The sequence below is a fragment of the Montipora foliosa genome, chromosome 11 (genome assembly GCF_036669935.1).
Source record: "Montipora foliosa isolate CH-2021 chromosome 11, ASM3666993v2, whole genome shotgun sequence".
Taxonomy (NCBI): domain Eukaryota; kingdom Metazoa; phylum Cnidaria; class Anthozoa; order Scleractinia; family Acroporidae; genus Montipora; species Montipora foliosa.
The window spans coordinates 11,027,472-11,045,576 of record NC_090879.1 but is presented as its reverse complement, the minus strand read 5'-3'; the positions used below and the strand labels follow the sequence as shown (position 1 = coordinate 11,045,576).

At 40.4% G+C, this 18,105-nt stretch overlaps 1 protein-coding gene across 1 annotated transcript; it reads right to left on the bottom strand.

Annotated features, from left to right (window-relative positions):
- Nucleotides 1–529: 529 nt before the first annotated feature.
- Nucleotides 530–2,621, bottom strand: LOC137975690 (uncharacterized). The gene has a single exon (XM_068822844.1). It carries the CDS (start codon nucleotides 2,483–2,485, stop codon nucleotides 833–835), a length of 1,653 nt encoding a protein of 550 aa, XP_068678945.1. The 5' UTR covers nucleotides 2,486–2,621; the 3' UTR covers nucleotides 530–832.
- Between the last annotated feature and the right edge of the window lie 15,484 nt (nucleotides 2,622–18,105).

The following is an 18,105-nucleotide window of genomic DNA, read 5'->3' as shown; positions in this document are numbered from 1 at the left end:
GAGAAAACCAAATTTTTGTTTTCATTCAAGGTTGGCTTTAGATCACGGATAAACAAAAAATTTCAAAATGATCCCCTTTCATTTTATGGTTGGTTGAGAAAACATGATCAGTAATTGTCATGAATCAGCAATTGCTCATCATGTTTTCTCAACCAACCAAAAAATTAAGTGGATCATTTTGAAATTTTTAGCAACTGGTAGTCAGACATGCATTGTAAAATTAAAGAGTCTGTGTTTATCCGTGATCTTAAGCCAACCTTAAATGAAAAATTTGGCTGTTTGCGCTTTATTCTTATTGAATAAATCGTGTTGGGAATGATATATTTGGGTTATTGACCAACCTTGAGGTCAAGATGGCTGGATATTGGCCTCGTTCTTTTTTGCTTGTTTATGGACCGAGACGAAGTCGAGGTCCATAAAACACGCAAAAAAAAAGAACGAGGACAATTTCCAGCAATCTTGACCGAACAAGCTTGGTCAATAAAGGATTTATTATATGGGATAAAACACTAAAAAATGATCTTTGACTCTTGCGGGACCAAGCGATAAATCCCGAAGGGGCAGTATAGCTCCATCTTGCCCACTCGGGTAGCCAATGACAGCGTGCAATTTGGTTCATCTTGCTCTCTCAGATTATTTTCACGTTTCAAGTTCTCCTTGTGCCGGACCAACTAAAAATTCATGGACATCTCATTTTCAGCAAGTGCCGGTCCTTATTTCCGTTTTTTAGTTGATTCTTTTTAACGTTCACTTCAAAATTACCCTTTTATTTTTTTGACTCGGGATCAGCGGCACCAAGATATTTTGACCAAATGGGAGATGGTGCGCACCCCTATCCACACGTTTTAAGAAACTCGCACAAGTTAAATGGCATGTCGCAGTGATCTTTGACGCTGTCTTTAAAACGTCCTTCTACAGCAATTAACAGGCTCGAAGTTGTCCAAATGGAAACCATCACGGCGTTAATAAAGGCCACCGCCAAATGTCTTTTCCACCTGTTTCGCCAAACTGCCATTACTGGCAAATTTTTGTAGCGAGTCTCGATAAAAATTGAAACGCTTGTAAACATCCATTCAATTCCAAGTGGAACCGAAGTAGTTACAGCAAATGACTGCAGGAGTTTCAAAGGAGAGTTGTCGTAGGTGTAAAAATATTGATACAAATGTAAAAATGTATTCACTGTGATGACGGCACTTGATTCGTACAGCATGCTCATGATGGAGATGTCGGTGGCGAGTCTCTCGCGGCGACGGGTGCGAAATCCTCCCCATGAAATTCTTCTGTGTTCAAAGGCCTGGTGACAAATATGGTCGATCACAGCCATCATAGTGCGATCAATGACTTCTGCTATCCCATGAATCGCTCCGGTCAGAGCAATGGACTCCAGACTCTGCAGATCGGCTTGTAGAAGTCTCAGCATTATTGCTGACCCACAATACATAGGCGACAACAGCACAAATGAAGTTCCCGGATGACTAATTTGGCACCAAAGCCGCTGAATGCAGATACGGCAGACTCCTTTTAGGATAAAGACTATGAGAGGTGAAAACACAGCAATTAAAAGCTTGCCGGATGCATCTTGCTTGTTGTAGGCAGGGTATATAGAATACGCAACTAGAATTGCGATAGATAGTGTTAGAGCAGATGGAGCAATAAAAAGAAGCACAAACTTGACTTGCTTAGTCAGAGATCCTGTGCAAAAATGTCTCTTCATTATGTAAATCTGACTGCAGGAGGAAAGACAAAATATGACTTCAGGAGGAATGCGCTCTAAGACTGTGAGCTTTGAATGAGAAACACCACAAACTTGCATGGCAATGCGATAAACAGAATCCAAAAGGAAAAACAGTACGCTGAGAAGGACGAGTATTCGTTTGACGCCTGACAGCTGAAAGGGGCGGAAGTAAAAGATAATGATGAGGAAAAACCAAACGTAAAGGAAGCCAACAGCGATAATCTTTGAGAGTGTGATCACCCATTGCAACTCAATGGGTATCTTTTCTCTAGAATGCATTTCACAGATGAGTTGTGTTTGATAGCTGAAGTAATAAACAGTAAATGATGCCACACCAACTACAGATGCGCTTGCAACCGAAATTAAAAAGCCAAAATACAGTGAATTTCTCATTGAAGTGGTGATCGATGGTCTAAGGCGTTTCCATGCCATCTCATTTGTTTCACATAGTCCTTCTCTTTCTTCACGGCTATCTTCTGTCGAAGCGGCGTTCTCAAGTTCGACACAAGGAGACTGCCGGGGCTGATAATCTCGAGAAGTAGCTTCGGCATTGCGGTACTCTTGGAAATTGCATTCATCATCTGAGGGTTGAGAATACCACCATTCTTTGCCGGTTTCTTCCAAGGCATTGTAGCCACTCATGCCTACAATGATATTCGAGTTTTCGACTAAGTCATAGTTCTCAGCGACACTTCGAGTAAAGTTGGATATGATGTGGCCTAAGAATTCAATTATGCTCTGGATAAACATCTCGGCGTGCTCTTAACATGTATAAAGTTCTGAGATCTTCTGAAAGAGCCCCGCCTCGGTTCCGTCACTCGATATGCTTTTTTTCAGTAGAAATGACTTGGGTTTCTGCTTTTCAGCTTCGGCGTTGGTCTCGTGATAGAACGAAGAATCAAATATCAAATTTGTTTAAGTTTTAATTTATGAGGTGTTATTGCATGAGCAGTCGGGAACCCAAATCCTTGAATTCGATTGGCTTGCGTGGTGAACATCTTTGTTTCGATTTTTTTCTGTTTTCACATAGTTAATGGAGGGGACTGGTTTGGAAGCTCGGCAAACATCAAAGGAGCAAACAAAGATGCCAAGATTTAGGTTGGAAAGTCCACGACTGTGTACAATCTTTTATTTTGTTTTTTAGTACGGAGTAAACAACTATTGTGTTTTGTGCACGGTCAAGGCCAAAAAAGAGAACAAAAACCTACAACAAAGAAATTTGTTTCGTTTCATAACCATTCCCCTCTATTAACTATGGTTTTCAGTGTAGTTATATATATTGTCAACAACACTTTTACTGCTATAAGGGTAGCGAGAGGCAAGTGGAAATGTCGGAATACTCGAGAGTACTCGCAATCGATTCAGCGGGCACAGTTTTTCCCATTACGGACCAACGAACTCCAGGGAATAACATAGTCACTCCCCGAGTGACTTAGCGAGCGGAGGAGGCGGCTGAAATTCAGGCTAGGAATAACATGGATTTAGAATAATTACATAAGTGACTTTTGAAAAATTCTCTGAGCTGACTGGTTGCACTTGAGGTGACTGATCACGCGATAATCACATAAGTAGTTGTTTTCAAAATGACCGCAAGCCGTTTAGTCGAGATGACAGACAAAGAACTTAATTGTTTTAAAGAAAAGGCATATTTTTCAAACAATCACCTATGTAATTACTCTTGACTTCGACTTTGTCTGGGTTTTTTTTTTTCGTTTCGGAAAAGGGAAAAAGGAAACCTATCAGGCATGATATTGTTATCGATTACGGTTAGAATCATGACACCATTATCAGATCAAAATATAATATTTAACAGATAACAAGAATATTAATGTTCAAGTTCAAAGTCCCTAGAGGCTAGGTGAAGAGTTTTGCTTTTATCGAGTCACTTTGAATATTTAGACACGGTTTGTGCTCGCGAATAAGGAACCTTTCGAATAGAAGACAATCAAATTTGCCGGAGCATTTCTTCGGAATGCGAAACATTAGATGTTATTGTTCTTGATTGACGTTGACTTTGGCTGTGATTGAATATTGATCCAGATATTTTATGCTCATCGATTCGTTGGTAGAGATGTAGACGCGTGTAACCAACATAGCTGGCATCACACCAGTCACATTCAAATTTGTGAACTATATTACTGACTTTTGGTTGATTAAGGCGGGCTTGATTTCTCTATGTTTGAGATCTTCTCCAACTTTTCGAGAAATGAAGACTGGCCGTAAGTCGATGTTTAGCAGCTTACCAAGATCCTTCAACTGTTTGCGCACAGAGTCAGCTGATTTTGGTAACAATTCGTACTAATTGCAGGTCACGTGTAGATTTGCGTGGAGGTCCTGGTGTTTGAAAGATATATATGAAATACATCATATATTGCACTGTGGGTATGCAATCAAATAAAAACCATGTTGTCTCGCAGTGATGAGCGCAAATTTCTATTGCGTCGAGAAGCCTGAAAATTTTTCAGGACTTTAACGGGATTTGAACCCGCGATCTCGCGATACCGGTGCGATGCTCTAACCAACTGAGCTATGAAGCCACTGACGTTGGGAGCTGGTCACTTCTGAGTTCACAAATTCCCGTGATAAGTAATTATGAGTGAAAGATATATATGAAATACATCATATATTGCACTGCGGGTATGAAATCAAATGAAAACCATGTTGTCTCGCAGTGATGAGCGCAAATTTCTATTGCGTCGAGAAGCCTGAAAAATTTTCAGGACTTCAACGGGATTTGAACCCGCGACCTCGCGATACCGGTGCGATGCTCTAACCAACTGAGCTATGAAGCCACTGACGTTGGGAGCTGTTCACAACTTCCTGTGATTTCAAAAAAATAAGGATTTGTATGGGAATCCCGATAAAAGACTTGAGAAGATAATTTTCCGAAAAATTCTCAATTAGAAAGCCTAACCTTTCCCATCGTGTGTCTAGTCTACTTGTACCCGTACCCTTCCCCGGCGATGATGCCCCCGGGACATCCCATAATATCTATTCACTTCTTGTACAATCCCATAATACATCTCTTTTATTCCCAAAAATTTTGCATAATCATTGTTTGCAAGTTCTCCTGGAACATGAAGATTTCCTGAGCCGGGAAATCAAGAACAATGCCTATGCAAATTTTTGGGTGGTTAAAGAGGTGTATTATGGGATTTGTGCAAGTAGTGAATTTGAAATAATAGGGATAAAAATGGCCGCCGTATCTGCAAAAATCGTGGTGAACACTAATTTCCATCCTTCAAACTGACATTGGACATTTCGTAACAATTACACGACGCAATATCCCATGTTAGCATTAGCTTACCGCTGTAAAAAGAATGAAAACAGGCAGAATTACAGCTTTAGTTCAACAAGGAATAGCGTTTCTAAGCTAAGCCGCGCTGATCTACAGTATTTATGTCTAAAAACCCCGTTGAAGACGGCTAACTTTCAATTGTTTTGCTGGGTACTATTATGTCAATACTCTAAAAAATTCGACTTTCAGGGAGCTTGTCGTATTGGTCTAGTAGATATCGGGTTCAACTCTTTGCTTCACCTAATGTGAGTCTAAAGTAGATTGTACGTCGTATAAGTTGAATAAAGAGGGAAATGTCAGTTTGAGGGATGGTAATAAGTGACGGACAAAAATCGTTAGTTTTCATCCACGTGATGAGACGGCCATGTTGAGGTACAAAACAATCGAAAGTTTTTGCAAATTCAAATTCCCAAAAGACATTTTACAGTATTGTTCTGTAAACCAACATGACCGCCGTGACGTCAGATGAAAACCCTCAATTGTACAACCTGAACAAGATGGGATACTTGCGAAATACTTCACGATAGCGCAAAGTTATATTTTGAATGGATCTTTTCATTTACTGTACATATACATCTGATTATTGGCTATCACTGAAATGATGTTTGTAGTTTATCTTGTCATTGTTAATAGTTGTCTTTAGCTTACTAATTTTTTTTATAATCTTTTTTCGTTCTTACCCAACTCGCCAGGGCCGTACTTAGCCAGAAAAAAATTATGACTGAGGCAATGTCCATGGTTAAATTCTCTTCGTAGGTGTTTATGATGAGTACATTTTAAAGATAACGCTGGGATCACGCTATATTTTGAAAAATCACGAAAAAATGACTGAAGCAAGTGCCTCGGTTTGCCTCATACTAGCTACGGCCCTGCTCGCCTTTCCTTTTCTAAATGCGTCATCTCAAAATATAACTTTGCATTATCGTATGTCTTTCGCAATTATTCCATCTTGTTCAAGTCGTACAATAAGAACGACGTATCGTAAAAATATAATAATAATAATAATAATAATAATAATAATAATAATAATAATAATAATAATAATAATAACAGTAATAGTAATAACACTTTACTTAATAATTTATTAATTTATACCGCGCTCTTTCTATCTGAATATTCAACTGCGCCTTACATATAAAGACTTAAGACTACGGTCGTGTTCTATTGGGATCAACCGTTTCAACCGCAACCGATTTCGGTTGAAGCGGTTGAGGTTTCCCAATAGAACACTTTTCCAACCGTTTTCGGTTGAAACGCGGTAACTCCTGGGAATAGTTATTACCAGACTTATGAGCGTTGACAAGTTGAGGCCCGAAATCAACATGGCAGGAGCCCGCGGCCGACTTTAAATGGCCTGCGTAAACGACAACGGTTGCTGTCAATGCTTTTTCAACCGTTACAACCTAGTTTGATGCCGGTCGAAAAAGTTGATCAACCAAATCAACTGAAAACGGTTTTTTTCCCAACAGAACACGAAAATACCCAACCAACTAAAAACAGTTTATCCCAATAGCACACAACCTAAGACTTAAAAATTAAAAGTCCTAAATTCCTTAGATACATTGCTGGGATAAGATATGAAATAAGATTAAAAATTTACAATTCGGAAATCCCCAATTGAATGCCTCATTAAATAAAAAAGTTTTTGGCTTCTTTTAAAAATGTTCAGACTGGAAATAGACCTTAGACCAAATGGTAGAAGATCCCAAGGTCTAGGAGCAGCACAACTAAATGACCTGTTTCCCTTAGTCTTCTTGATTCTTACTTTTGGTGATGTAAATAAGACTCCAGGGTCATGATTGCGCCGTAAGTTATACTTAGACGGAGGTAGAACGTATATCATATGGCACAAATAATCAGGTGCCATACCATGCATACATATTGGTACGAGCGGTTTCAGGAAAAAAGTATAGAATGAAGGGTGTGCTAAAATGAGACGGTGCGGCACGTGCAGCAAGGTTTTTCCTCTTCATTAACCTGTGGCCAGAGCACTGAAACCGCCTAAACATCGTCTGTTGTCGTATGGGGCGAAAACGCTAATTTTAAGCCAAACGCTAAACAGACTCAGACATTGTATATCCTACTCTCGGCTCGAGGAAAACGACACAGCTTTGTACCTGCAGAGGATGGAATCAAAGTTAAAAGCAAAGAGTAGTTTCTGCCAGCGTCGGAGTATTCAACAAAACGTGTTTACCAAACATGGCATGGGATAACATTGACAGGTTAAAAGAGACACTCACTGGAGAGGGAACTACTCACCGTGTAAATGGGATTGTTGTCCAGCCAAGGGTATATGGACCCCACCCCTCTAATGTACAACCTCCATCTGTCAGGAAACAGAAGCAGAGGACAATAAGGCAGGCCGGAGTTCCAGCCACTAGCTGCATATATCTCAGGAGACAGAATAGGACCAGAACCTGTCAAGGCAGCTACGAGTGATTCTGGTGGTCAGGAAGAGATTGCTAGTCAGATGGCTACACAGGCGTAGCTTAGTGGGTTTGTGCGCGGACTTCCGAGATGGAGGTCGCCAGTTCGATCCCCGTCTCATTCGATCGACGTTTGTTTCAACTTTCCTCTGATCCGCGCAGCCGTAGCTTTGAATGCCTGTAAAAAGGAGCATTGTCGGAGGAAGGGGGGCGGGGGGGAGGTAAAATGTGTGCACCGAGGGCCACAAGTTTATTAGCAACTCTAGTTCCCTGTTACGTCTTATCCTCGTAAAATAAGGACCTTTGCCTTTAAAGGTCCTACTCTTGCTTATCGCAAGACTAGTTAAAGTAGAGAGTCAGCGGGTCCCAAGCTGGACAGGCTTCATCATCACTGAGTCTCGTGGCCAAAAACCAGGCATGCAAGATGTTCTTAGATATCTTCCTAAGGAAGAAATGCTCCTAAGACCCAGCTATCCAAAATAAATGAGATATTACGTCAGTCAGAGGACATCAGAAAGATCTTAAATCTACTCCAAGTTGATTGCATGACATTAGTAACTTGGTTTGCTACTGTCAAGGAAGATGTTTGTCACGCTCTCGTTGGCCTTCATTCTTTCATAGGGTGCAACACAGTCAGTGCCTTTGCTGGAAAAGGCAAGTTAGCTGCCCTGAAGATTATGAAGGCAGACCGTCACGCATAACAAGCATTCAGTGAGCTGGACCAGTCGTGGAACCTGTCTAAAGACCTTATCCGGCATATGGAGAGGCCGGGTGACCTGCTTTCTTTACTCTTCTGGGGAGAATGCAAGTGACGTGAATGATTTAAGACATATATAGTGTTTTCTGCACAAAGAACAGAGAGATTCGAGAGAGAGTGAATAACACAATTTGCCATCTCTCTGGCGAAGGCTGCATTCGTAAGCACACTACGAGGGCCAGCTATCAAGCATTCATTTCGAGGTACAGTCTGCAGTGTAGCCCTTCAATGCTTGACCCCGTTGGACTCGGATGGCCTATCGATGGGAAACTTAGCAAAGGCGAACAAGGCTTGACTAGGACTGGATGGATGTAAAGTCTGCTCCAGAGGCTGTACTCAGTGGAATTACTTGCATGCAGATGTGTTAGGTTTTGTCGACTTCATGACTGTGTTTGCATGGCGAATGGCCTCACATTTGTACAGACCTGTGTAGATAACCAATTTGTAAAGGAAGCCAGATTAAAAATCATTGATGCCGAAGATAGTGAACATGATGATGTAGTCAATGATTACTGATGTAGTCAATGATTATGACCATTGATATCCATGTTGATCGTTCGCCTTCTACTTTTCGGATTTAACTGTAGTTTCCAGCGATTAAAAGCTTGCTTATGCGATGAAATAGTAAGAAATACAACGTTGGATAGCACTTGTGCATTTGATTACCTCTTAAGAGAGAGTGACAAAACTATTCCATAAAGTAAATGAATTGATTTTTACGAGCAAAACACTGCACTTAAGTATGTGGCAAAAAATCGTATCATGGACTAATTCAAAGGGTGAGTACATATAAACGGCGAGACTACATTTCAGTATGAAAGTCCGTTCTGTTCTCTATTTGTTAAGAGCAATTCAACTTCGTAGGAATGCATGTGATGAGTACAATCCAGCTAAATAGCAAAATTTGTTCCATCAGACGCCAGTGTAAGGCGACGTCTTTTAAATGAAACGTTAGGGACTAGGTACTAGTTATCAAGGATTGCCGAGAAAGAGAATTTCGTTCTCACAATGGGCTCTCGAACAAAAGAAAGTAACTGGCGGGAAAAAGGTAAGAAAACACATGGTGTGACATCGATTAAGAGAGCAATAGAATGAAACGAGCGTTTTTTGATCACGTGACTAGTCATGTGATGATATCCTGTCATAAGGTATGGATCAAAATTTGTACTTATAGAATAAGTGTATGCTTCAGTTGCGGTATGATTGTAATATAAGCAATTGTGTCCCACATTAGGAGAACATAATTTCTAATCTTGGGTATCCTGTGCATTGGGTGAGCTTGATACGTGTCAGCCTCGATGCCAATAAGTTGAGTTTCAAGTTCAAGTTCAAGTTTCAAGTTTATTAACTTCTTATTTTACTATTACAATGGTAATTAAAGGCTACACTATCCCTCAAAGAGCACATGCTAATCTAGGCCGGTAATGTTTCATCTGAAATGTGCAAGGGAGTTTTAAATAGTAAATTACTAAACTAATTAGTTAATTGATTAAAAGCCAAAATAAAATAAATAAATAACCAAAACCAAAAGATGAATAACGGAAAATAAGTCTCAACAAACTTAATCGATATCACTGGTATGATGACAATCTTCTAGTAAAGTGGATAATTCATAAAAATCCTTTGACTTGGGCCCTTTAAGTTTCAATAAGAATGGTTGAGAAAACATGACCAGCAATTGCTCATCATGTTTTCTCAACCAACCAAACAATTAAGTGGGATTATTTTGAAATTTTAGCAACTGGTCGATCAGACATGCATTGTAAAATTAAAGAGTCTGTGTTTATCCGTGATCTAAAGTCAACCTTAAATGAAAAAGTTGGCTGTTTGCGTTTTATTCTTATTGAATAATTCATGTTGGAATGATACATATGGGTTATTGACCAAGCGTGAGGTCAAGATGGGTCGATATTGGACTCGTTCTTTTTTTGCGTAATTATGGACCGAGACGAAGTCGAGGGCCATAAAACACGCAAAAAAATAAAGGATTTACCATATGGGATAAAACACCAAAAAAATGATCGTTGATCTTGCGGGACCAAGCGAGAAATCCCGAGCGAGCAGTATAGCTCAATCTTGCCCGCTTGTGTAGCTAACACAGCGGGCGATTTGGTTCATCTTGCTCTCTCAAATTATTCTCACGTCAGATAATAGCCCAAAGGGGGAGAGGTAAGATAAGTTGTCCATTTCCCCCTGAAAAGGAGACACAATTGGCAATGCTATCACCCGAAATGTAAACTTGGAATATTGACCTAAATCACCATAGGAGTTAACCTTTGTCCTTTCCGAGTGGTACCAATCGGCCAAATTTGGGGCCCTGGCTGATGTACTAATAACCCTTGAACCATTTCTTTTAGATTGAAAAACGTGCGATAATTATTACAAAGTCGTCCTTGTGCCGGACCAACTAGCAATTCATGGACATCTCATGTTCAGCAACTGCCAGCCCTTATTTCCATTTTTTTTTAGTTGATTTTTTTGAACGTTCACTTCAAAATTAGCCTTTTATTTTTTTGACTCGCGGTCAACGGTACCAAGATAATTTGACCAAATGGGGTATAGGGCGTGCCCCTATCCACACCTTCTAAAACGTCTCACAAGTTGAATGGCATGTCACAGTGATCTTTGAAACTGTCTTTAAAACGTCCTTCTACAGCAATTAACAGGCTCGAACTGGTCCAAATGGAAACCATCACAGCGTTAATAAAGGCCACCGCCAAATGTCTTTTCCACCTGTTTCGCCAGACAGCCATTACTGGCAAATTTTTGTAGCGAGTCTCGATAAAAATTGAAACGCTTGTAAAAATCCATTCAATTCCAAGTGGAACCGAAGTAGTTACAGCAAATGACTGCAGCAGTTTCAAAGGATAGTAGTAGGAGGTGTAAAAATAATGATACAAATGCAAAAATGTATTCACTGTGATGACGGCACTTGATTCGTACAGCATGCTCATGATGGAGATGTCGGTGGCAAGTCTCTCGCGGCGAGGGGTGCGAAATCCTCCCCATGAAATTCGTCTGTCTGCAAAGGCCTGGTGACAAATATGGTCAATCACAGCCATCATAGTGCGATCAATGACTTCTGCTATCCCATGAATCGCTCCGATCAGGGCAATGGACTCCAGACTCTGCAGATCGGCTTGTAGAAGTCTTAGCATTATTGCTGACCCACAATACAAAGTGGACAATAGCACAAATGAAGTTCCCGGATGACTAATTTGGCACCAAAGCCGCTGAATGCAGATACGGCAGACTCCTTTTAGAACAAAGAATATGAGAGGTGTAAACACAGCAAATAAAAGCTTGCCGGATGCATCTTGCTTGTTGTAGGCAGGATAGATAGAATTAGCAATTAGAACTCCGATCGATTGTGTTAGGGCAAATGGAGCAATAAAAAGAAGCACAAACTTGACGTCTTGATTAATCAGAGATCTTGTGCAAAAATGCCTCTTAATTATGTAAATCTGACTGCAGGTACAAACACAAAATATGACTTCAACAGGAATGCGCTCTAAGACCGTGAGCTTTGAATGAGAAACACCACAAACTTGCATGGCAATGCGATAAACAGGATCCAAAAGAAAAAACAGTACGCTGAGAAGGACGAGTCTTCGTTTGACGCCTAAGAGCTGAAACGGACGAAAGTAAAAGACCATGCCGAGAAAAAACAAAAAGTACAGAAAAACAACAGAGAAAATCTCTGAAACTGTAATGACCCATTGCAGTTTAATTGGTATTGTTTCTCTAGGATGCATTTCACAGCTGAAGTGTGTTTGAAAGCTGAAGTAATAAACAGTAAATGATGCCACACCAACTACAGATGCGCTTGCAACGGAAATTAAAAAGCCAAAATGCAGTGAATTCCTTATTGAAGTGGTGATCGATGATCTAAGGCGTTTCCATGCCATCTCATTTGTTTTACATTGTCCCTCTATTTCTTCAGCGCTATCTTCCATCGAAGAGGCGTCTGTAAGTTCGGCACGAACAAACTGCCGGGTCGTTAGATAATCCATAGAAGTAGCTTCGGCATTGCTGTACTCTTGGAAAATGTATTCATCATCTGAGGGTTGAGAATACCACCATTCTTTGCCGGTGTCTTCCAAGGCATTGTAGCCAATCATGTCTAAAATATTCGAGTTTTCGACGAAGTCATCATACTTCTCAGCGACACTTCGAGTAAAGTTGAATATGATGTGGCCTAAGAATTCAATTATGCTCTGGATAAACATCTCGGCGTGCTCCTAACATGTAAAAGAGCCCCGCCTCGGTTCCGTCACTCGATATGCTTTTTTTTCAGTAGAAATGACTTGGGTTTCTGCTTTTCAGCTTCGGCGTTGGTCTCGTGATAGAACGAAGACGCTACCATTTATGGTTTTTCGAATATGAAAATTGTTTAAGTTTTAATTTATGAGGTGTTATTCCATCAGCAGTCGGGAACCCAAATCCTTGAATTTGATTGGCTTGCGTGGTGAATATCTTTGTTTCGATTTTTTTCTGTTTTCACATAGTTAATGGCGGGGACTGGTTTGGAAGCTCGGCAAACATCAAAGGAGCAAACAAAGATGCCAAGATTTAGGTTGGAAAGTCCACGACGGTGTACAATCTTTTGTTTTGTTTTTTAGTACGGAGTAAACAACTATTGTGTTTTGTGCACGGTCAAGGCTAAAAAAGAGAACAAAAACCTACAACAAAGAAATTTGTTGCGTTTCATAACCATTCCCCTCTATTAACTATGGTTTTCAGTGTAGTTATATGTATTCTCAACAACACTTTTACTGCTATAAGGGTAGCGAGAGGCAAGTGGAAATGTCGGAATACTCGAGAGTACTCGCAATCGATTCAGCGGGCACAGTTTTTCCCATTACGGACCAACGAACTCCAGGGAATAACATAGTCACTCCCCGAGTGACTTAGCGAGCGGAGGAGGCGGCTGAAATTCAGGCTAGGAATAACATGGATTTAGAATAATTACATAAGTGACTTTTGAAAAATTCTCTGAGCTGACTGGTTGCACTTGAGGTGACTGATCACGCGATAATCACATAAGTAGTTGTTTTCAAAATGACCGCAAGCCGTTTAGTCGAGATGACAGACAAAGAAATTAATTGTTTTCAAGAAGATGCATATTTTTCAAACAATCACCTATGTAATTACTCTTGACTTCGACTTCGTCTCGGTTTTTTTTTTTCGTTTCGGAAAAGGGAAAAAGGAAACCTATCAGGCATGATATTAGGGCCGTTTATACGAGAGAAAATAAGCCGCGGCTTACTCTGGCCGCGGCTTACATAAGACGCGAACATCTGCGTTCACGGCTTTCTCAAGCCGCGGCTTATCCTTGCCGGGGAGTTTATATTCGTATAAATAGTTCCTTTCACGTATTATGTACGCCGCGGCCAGAGTAAGCGGCGGCTTATTTTCTCTCGTATAAACGGCCCTATTGTTATCGATTTGATGATGAAAATTACGGGTAGAATCATGACACCATTATCAGATCAAAATATAAGGGCGCGTTCGATTGACCCTATTCCGGAATAAGAATATGTGGAGTGATGATTAAAACGGTATGTTTGGCGCGTTTCGAAGCAGCAAGGATAATAAAAACCCTAAAATAGCACTTTAGCAGATGTTTGACAATTTTAATGTGAATCTCCGTAAAAACGAAGGATTTTTAACTTATATTCCATGTATTCCTATTCCGGAATACGGTCAATCGAACGCACCCTTATATTTAACAGATAACAAGAATAGTAATGTTCAAGTTCAAAGTCCCTAGAGGCTAGGTGAAGAGTTTTGCTTTTAGCGAGTCACTTTGACGGTTTGTGCTCGCGAATAAGGAACATTTCGAATAGAAGACTATCAAATTTGCAGGAGCATTTCTTAAAAATGCGAAACATATTAGATGTTATTGTTCTTCATTGACGTTGACTTTGGCTGTGAGTGAGTATTGATCCATATTTTTTATGCTCATCGATTCGTTGGTAGAGATGTAGACGCGTGTATCCAACATAGCTGGCATCACACCAGCCACATTCAAATTAATTTGTAAACTACTGGCGCCAGTTGTTCGAAGGGTGGATAGCGCTATCCACTGGATCCACTGGATACCTCAATTGGTTTTGATAGTGTTTATCCGCTGGATAGTGATTTATCCGGTGGATAGCGTTATCCACCTTTTGAACAACTGGGGCCTGATTGTTCATTGATCAACGCGGGCTTGATTTCTTTATGTTTGAGATCTTCTCCAACTTTTCGAGAAATGAAGACTGGGCATAATTCGATGTTTAGCAGCTTACCAAGATCCTTCAACTGTTTGCGCACAGTATCGGCTGATTTTTGTTCCTTGAACGATAGAACAATTCGCACTGATTGCAGGTCACGTGTAGATTTGCGTGGAGGTGCTGGTCTTTGTTTGGATGTAATAAAATTGGAGATCATAGAGTGAACAAGGTGTTCAGAATATGCCAGCTGTAGGAAGAAGGTCTTGAGGCGGATACATGCTCTTCATGAAATCATGACTACAAATGATGACCAGTTAGATGATAGCTTGAAAGCTCGGTCTAGCATGGTAACAATTAAGGACTTCTTGCAACGATTATAACGTGACTATTATAATGTAACAATAGACCAGTATTAGTCGGTTTCAAGTATACACTAGTCGTAATGCTCTGACCGTCCTTTCTTAAGACCATGCCTAAGAAAGGGAGAGTGTTCTCATTTGATAGTTCCATAGTAAAGCTAATCGATGGGTGGAGATCATTCAAAACATGCAGCCAGAAAGAATAGGCAGAAACTTCATCCTTCATGATGGTTAAAGTATCATCAACGTAGCGCCTGTAGTATGATGGTAATTTGTTCCGGAGCTTAAGTTGTTCTTTCACAGGCCACCCAAGCTCGGTATACGATTTATAGACTTTTTCATGGCTGTCATTAAACCAAGTACGTACAAGCAACTTCATCTTTCCTCTATGGAGTATAACCAAAGATAAAAAAAAACAATTTCACAGAGCTAGCAAATAGCTATTATCCTAACATAAAATTCACGACTGAAATTCAGGTCTTAGAGACCTGTCACGTTATACAAAGACCCTCTATTCTTGGTGTGCGCGCGCACTTTAAACCAACAGAAACTTTCCAGTTCAAGCACATTCTCGTCCCCAGAGCCCTCCGTTTCTTTTGGTCACGTGGTCGGCGAAACGAAAGGCTCTGGTCGCACCTAAAAAATCGAATATTTTCATTGGCTGATTAAAATTGTTTGCGCAGAACAAAATAAAATTGCAAGAACTACTCATCACATTTTACTTCCGGCCCATATGGCGAGAACAAATGGTACGTGGCAAGCCCTTGTTGGCGCGCTTTTTAAAAGGTTAAATAATGACTTCTGAAATATAGCGACTACGCCGAAAACGACGTACAAGCTTCCGTGAAATCAATAGAGAACTCAAGAAACGACGACGGCAACAGCAACGAGAACGTCATCTCAAAATATCAATTCGCGTTGTTGTAATCACTTCCTGACTGTTTCAACCTTTTTCATAGGACAAGGGTGTGGTAGAATGACACTGGTCGGAACGGCGCTTATATTAATTTAGGGGGGAAAACGAAAATTTATCTTCAAGTGTTTAAGTTGTTGTTTTGCAGACGACGGCTAAGATATGGACACAAATGAAACACGTTAGTGCAGGGCTTGAAAAGCTGTTGTTTTTGACCACTAAATCTGCAAATGTTTGACGTTCTCGTTGCCGTCGAAGTTGTCGTTGCTTAAGTTCCCTATTGCATCGCCTGCAACGAGGTCATTCTCGATCGTAACCATCCTGTTTTGTTGTTTTGCCATCCACGCGGAACACATTCCCGCCATATGAATGCCTAATCGCATTGGGATATGTAAAACGTGGGAGTCGATCTAAAAATAACTTGAGACATATTACCTATGGAAAAGGGTTTATATGGGGCATACCCTCTCTTCCCCATTTATTTTCTCTTGGTGTGATATATTCAAACGATCATTCATAAACAACATAACTTGACCCTATTTAAGTCAATGCTTTAGTTCTTGATTTAAGGATATCTGAAACATTTGACGGCTGACGGTAAAATTCTTGGGTTTTTGACGGTTGACGGTTAAATTTTTGGCCATTTGACGGTTGACGGTTAACCCCATTGACATCCTCATAGAACACTTTTCCAACCGTGTTCGGTTGAAACGCGGTAACTCCTGGGAATAGTTATTACCAGACTTCTCAGCGTTGGTAAGATGAGGCCCGAAAGCAACATGGCAGGAGCCCGCGGCCGACTTTAAATGGCCTGCGTAAACGACAGTGGTTGCTGCCAATGCTTTTTCAACCGTTACAACCTAGTTTGATGCAGGTTGAAAAAGTTGATCAACCAAATCAACCGAAAACGGTTTTTTCCCAACAGAACACGAAAATACCCAACCAACTAAAAACGGTTTATCCCAATAGAACACAACCTAAGACTTAAAAATTTAAAAATCCTAATTTCCTTAGATACATAGCTGGGACAAGATATGAAATAAGATTAAAAATTTACAATTCGGAAATCCCCAATTGAATGCCTCATTAAATAAAAAAGTTTTAAGTCTCCTTTTAAAAATGTTCAGACTGGAAATAGACCTTAGATCAGATGGTAGAAGATTCCAAAGGCTAGGAGCAGCACAACTAAGTGACTTGTCCCCTGTAGTCTTCTTGATTCTTACTTTTGGTGATGTTAAGACTCCAGGGTCATGATTGCGCCGTAAGTCATATTTAGACGGAGGTAGAACGTATATCATATGGCACAAATAATCAGGTGCCATACCATGCATATATATTCGTACGAGCGGTTTCAGGAAAAAATATAGAATGAATGGTGTGCTAAAATGAGACGGTGCGGCAAGTGCAGCGCGATTTTCTCATTTATTATAATTATACGTACCGAGATTTACGAGCCAAAAAGGATCGAGATAAAAATAGTCTCTTTGCGCTAGAGAAGCCAGCTGATTGGTCATACGATTTTTTTCACAAGTGAAAAATTGTCGTATCAGCCTTTCGTTTGGCTAATATGATGTTGAGGCCTGTGCACCGACAGCGGCAGTAAAATTTGTGAACATGGCGGCCGACTGGTGTATGGTTTTCAAAGTTTTTGATCTTTTATCGCTTAGTTTTCTCCACAAAAATACTTCACAAGATCGTAAAAAGTTTTAAAAGTGCTCAAGCGAGGTATGGAAGGTAAAAAAAGTAAAGTCACTGCTTAAGAGCCAGAAGGCCCATCAGGCCGGCGCTTATCTCCGGTTTCCGTAGCATGAAGCGACTAGGACTATTTATACTCCTCCCTGGATGGGATGCCAGTCCATCGCAGGGTTACCCCCAGCATTTCGTCGGTACCCATTTATACACCTGGGTGGAGAGAGGAACCGTGAAAGTAAAGTGTCTTGCCCAAGAACACAACACAATGTCCCCGGTCAGGACCCGAGCTCGGAAGGTAAAGATTTCTTTTATTTTAAAAATTTTTTGCTATTTGTTTGGGACTTTTGTTCACGATCGGTGGTTTGATAGCCTCTCGATTAACATTTACCTCGTTAACTTTATGATCTCTGTACTTATATAATAAACAAATTACTTCATGCATGATTGGCTCGTTTGTACGATTTTTATTACTCACTCGTTGTGAAGGGTCGTTAAACTCACTCGTTCGCTTCGCTCACTCGTTCGTTTACGCGATCCTTCACTACTCCTGAATAAAAATCGTACGCACTCACAAACTATCAAGTAATCTATATTTATCCTACAACCTGGGGCCAGAGCACTGAAACTGCCTAAACATCGTCTGTTGTCGTATGGGGCGAAAACGCTAATTTTAATCCAAACGCTAAACAGACTCAGACATTGTGTAT